Genomic DNA, 3,823 nt, shown 5'->3' with positions numbered 1-3,823 from the left:
CTTATCTCGCTAATTGCAATCATCTCGACAAATCACTCCATACGAATTGTAAATTATTTCTTCTCGTCAAGGCTGGCCTTTCCTCAATCAATCGCCGATAGACAGTGTGCTGCTTCAGTTTTGTTTTCAAAGTTCACCAGTAACATATTCCCTTCATTGGATTTTTGTAAGACATCTTCCCACGGAGCTCTTCAATTAGCTGGCTTTCACTCAGCAGTAACCTTTCTCATCAAAATCGAATCACGACACTCTCCCATCATGCAACTCAAGCAAATCCTCCTCAATGCCCCACCTCACTACAATCCTTATGCCTTCGCCTTGAGCGTTCTTCAGCACGACGACAACCCTCCCGCCCCGTCTTATACCTTCCCAGTTATCATCTTCTTTGCGGTAGTGTATGCATTGATCATCATGTGTTGTATTTTTATCATCGCGTTACCTTTTTTCCAAGGTCAAACTAATCGAGATAGACATCTTTGGATTCTGAAAAGAAGTTATACGCATCGTAGTTCGTGATTTTCTTTTCTCACATCCTGCGCATCTTTTGTCAAGTCAACATGGTACCTTTTGCTCACTGAACATGAGCTCCATTTCCCTCGACAGGTTCTACGCCCTATTTCATATTCAACAAGTACGTCCTGAACATACTTTCCAATAATTCCAAAAAACAACCCTTGGAACAGCATCTTATTGATCACAATCCATCAAACCCATCCTCGCTATAAAAGTGGTTTGGTCCTGGCGATCACACAGCTTGCAGCGAGCGCGTTCTTCGCAGTGTATATCGCATTTTTATACAAATCTTTTAAATCAGCAGAATTTGGTAAAGAAGCCAATGGCCTAGCCTGGTCAGCACCCGTGACACTGCTCCAAATGCTTCTTATGTGCAAAACTGATCTTCCTATCTCGTTAATCCACATTTCAGGGCTGAAATTAGATGGGTGAGTACCAGTCCCATCATCGAGCTTGGAGAACATCAGCTGAGATCATATGACAGCTTCCAGGTTATTACGGGTATTTCGTCCACGCATGGACTGCTTTCCATACATGGTCAGTCTGAAACAAGCCTTTATCTCATGACTCGGTGGGGGTAGTCGAGTGATTTCGATTTAAACTCATCATCGATCAAAAAACTATCATCATTCAGGCAACATCAATCTTCCTCAACTCGAAAATCAAAAGCCTCTGAAGCTTCAGGGCTTCATCCGTGGATCTTCAACGGTATCTTGATCTTGGTCCCAGTGATCGTGACCGTGGTCGCTGTCGTTATGACAATTCTTCAGTCACACGCTGTACACCAATCTTTACAGACCACAGAACAATTTTACGAAACCCTCGGAATCGCCTCTTCAAGATGGAACAGTGGTTATCACAATCTCACTTCCTCAGAAGAAAATTTATTAGAAAAGAAATTTTCAAGATACCAAGTGGATGGGGTTGGGGCCCTCCAACGCACACGAGACACCGTAATATTTTGGAATGTATCCGGCCTTCCGACTTTGATAGTAAGAATACTGTCCTCAATCTATTTCACTCTCTGTATCAGTAGACATGACTGACTCCTTTGTTGAACACACTCTTGCCGTCCAACAGTTTTATATCATAAGTGTTTGGGGCTTACTCAACGTAATCAAAGGAATCTTAAATGAAGTCAATCGGTCAACCGATTCTGTGGTGTTAAGTGACGAAACTGGTGTCCAAAATTTCACACCTGATCGAAAAACTAGTCTTTCTGTGCACGGCGGAGCTAACAGCACCATGAAACGGAATCACAGTGAGTGAATCAACCCTCGATATTCAATCGATTTCTCTAAATAACATTAACATCATCTCCTCCTTTTCGCAGCCTTCTTAGCTTGGCATTACAGTGTATTGGCGATCACCCTTCTGTTTGATACGGCAGTTGGGGCTTACTTCACCTCGCAGGACAACGTCCAAGTGAGAAAGTAAGTTTGTACGGCCAAGATATTGTCCAAATTGTACTAACTATGATTTCAGATACGTATCCACACATCGCTAACATGACCTTCTTCCTACCTCTTATTACAGAGCCAGCTCGCGCAGTATCGCAGTCCTTGGTAGTCTAGGAGGATCAGTTCCTATGCTGGTAGCCATGCTCATCTTAATGGTCCGCTGCGTGTTCTCTCGACAAATAAGTTTCCTTACATGTCTATGAAAGGATGCTCACGTTGTGCCAAATGGTTTCAATTACTTTTGGGAATTCTTCTTTTCTCCTTCAGTTCCATATAGCCACAGACAATCAAGAACCACCATCCTCACTGATCAATAACAATCAGATCATCGTTGGTGATCTGAATTATGCCGAGGTAGGTTTGATTTCTATATATCCCTTCAATGAAGTTTTGAAAGACTCAATGTACTCATTTTTCTTACCGCTTTTGAAAGTATGCAATTTCGACCAATAGTGACATCAAAGCTCACTTTTAAAATTCATACTCAAATGTCAATAGCAAAAATTGTGAATCTCCATTTTCGAAGGTCACATAAAAAAATCCCAACGGACATCTATATCTTCAATACTTGTCACCTTTTATAGACAAAAATAATCTTGAATCAATCATCTTGATTCACCTCAATGTATTTTTTTCGCTCCATTTTTTATAAACAATCAGTAATTAATTGCCTCAAGATGTACGTAGTATTGTGTTCAGTCCTTGTAGATTTTGACGGATTTTTCCGCAGATGAAAGCTTTTTTGAGTTATTTATCATCTTGTAAAAATTAGTTCAAAGTAAAATTTTGGTAGCCTATTAGAAACACTACGGAAATTTAGCTGTAAGCAAAAGGCATGCTCAAGTTAAGTTAAATGTATATGAAAATAGATTAAACGTTCACGTGGTATATAATTATTTAAATTTGAACCCTTGCCTTCCGACCCTCCATGTTGACGGTGTGGAAAGTAAATTGTCCAAACCTTACATTATTTTCAAGGAAACCAGTCCTCAGAGTCATCATCACACATGTCAACTACTTCCGCGTGGGCAGCTTTCGTTTAGAGGTAATCATGCGGAGATTTCTCCTTTCTCTTTTAAGACTCCTTCCTATCAAGGCCGGTTAAGCTTTCTGTTCTTTAACTTGATTTCTGTTCTTTTGTCTTTTGTTCTCATATTTTGTATTTGTTCAAATTGTTGTCTTTTTGTCCGGCGCTTGGCTACAGTTTTTGCCCATTCAATCTCATTTTTCTTACTTATATCTTCTACAAGACTTGCAAGCATTTAAAAAATTGGAATGAACCGAAAGGTGCTCCTTGACATAAAATTCTTTCAATTATACCTCTTGATGTTGTCTACAACAGAGGATCAATATGATTCATAACACCGAGTGCTGTTAGAAACCGAAAACACACTTGTGATCGTCCCAAGGTTATAATTTAAATACCATCAAGTTGGGCTAGTGTTACACCGTATCCTTCATGCTTTGAATCCTAAAACCTTTATAAGTTTTTTTGAAATTAAATTTCTTCGATTCCCCCTGTCCCAGCCTATCCCGATCTCCAAGTGAGGCTCAGCTTTGGGGTTGTGAATTGATCCCTGTTGTTACAGAAGAAAAAATTATCTTAGTGGGTTGATTGAAAACAAAAGTTGAAAATATTTTATGGAGCCACATCCTTGCCTCCAGCATGCGATCACGGTCACCTGAGCTGGGGTCCAGAAATCCTTTGGTCATACCGGGGCCGCCCCCGGGCCTGGGCTGCCGTGACTCGTCAGAGCTTGCGGATGGAAGTCCGGATCGGGTCGGTCGAAGTTCTATTCTTTGAGACGGTCTGTGTGAAACTTGAATCAATTCACTTGAAACTCCTTTAA

General features: G+C 40.7%; 1 protein-coding gene across 1 annotated transcript; it reads left to right on the top strand.

Moving 5' to 3' along the window:
• Positions 1-580: 580 nt before the first annotated feature.
• On the top strand, positions 581-2,176 carry MELLADRAFT_93659 (uncharacterized protein; the record flags this gene model as incomplete). The annotated part of the gene is made up of 8 exons (XM_007406058.1): positions 581-631; positions 754-848; positions 926-941; positions 998-1,050; positions 1,148-1,505; positions 1,594-1,774; positions 1,847-1,946; positions 2,050-2,176. 8 exons carry the CDS (start codon positions 581-583, stop codon positions 2,174-2,176), a joined length of 981 nt encoding a protein of 326 aa, XP_007406120.1.
• Between the last annotated feature and the right edge of the window lie 1,647 nt (positions 2,177-3,823).

This window comes from Melampsora larici-populina (genome assembly GCF_000204055.1).
Source record: "Melampsora larici-populina 98AG31 unplaced genomic scaffold MELLAscaffold_5, whole genome shotgun sequence".
Classification (NCBI taxonomy): Eukaryota; Fungi; Basidiomycota; class Pucciniomycetes; order Pucciniales; family Melampsoraceae; genus Melampsora; species Melampsora laricis-populina.
Note: the sequence above shows the minus strand (reverse complement) of the source record. Positions and strands in the feature narration are given on the sequence as shown.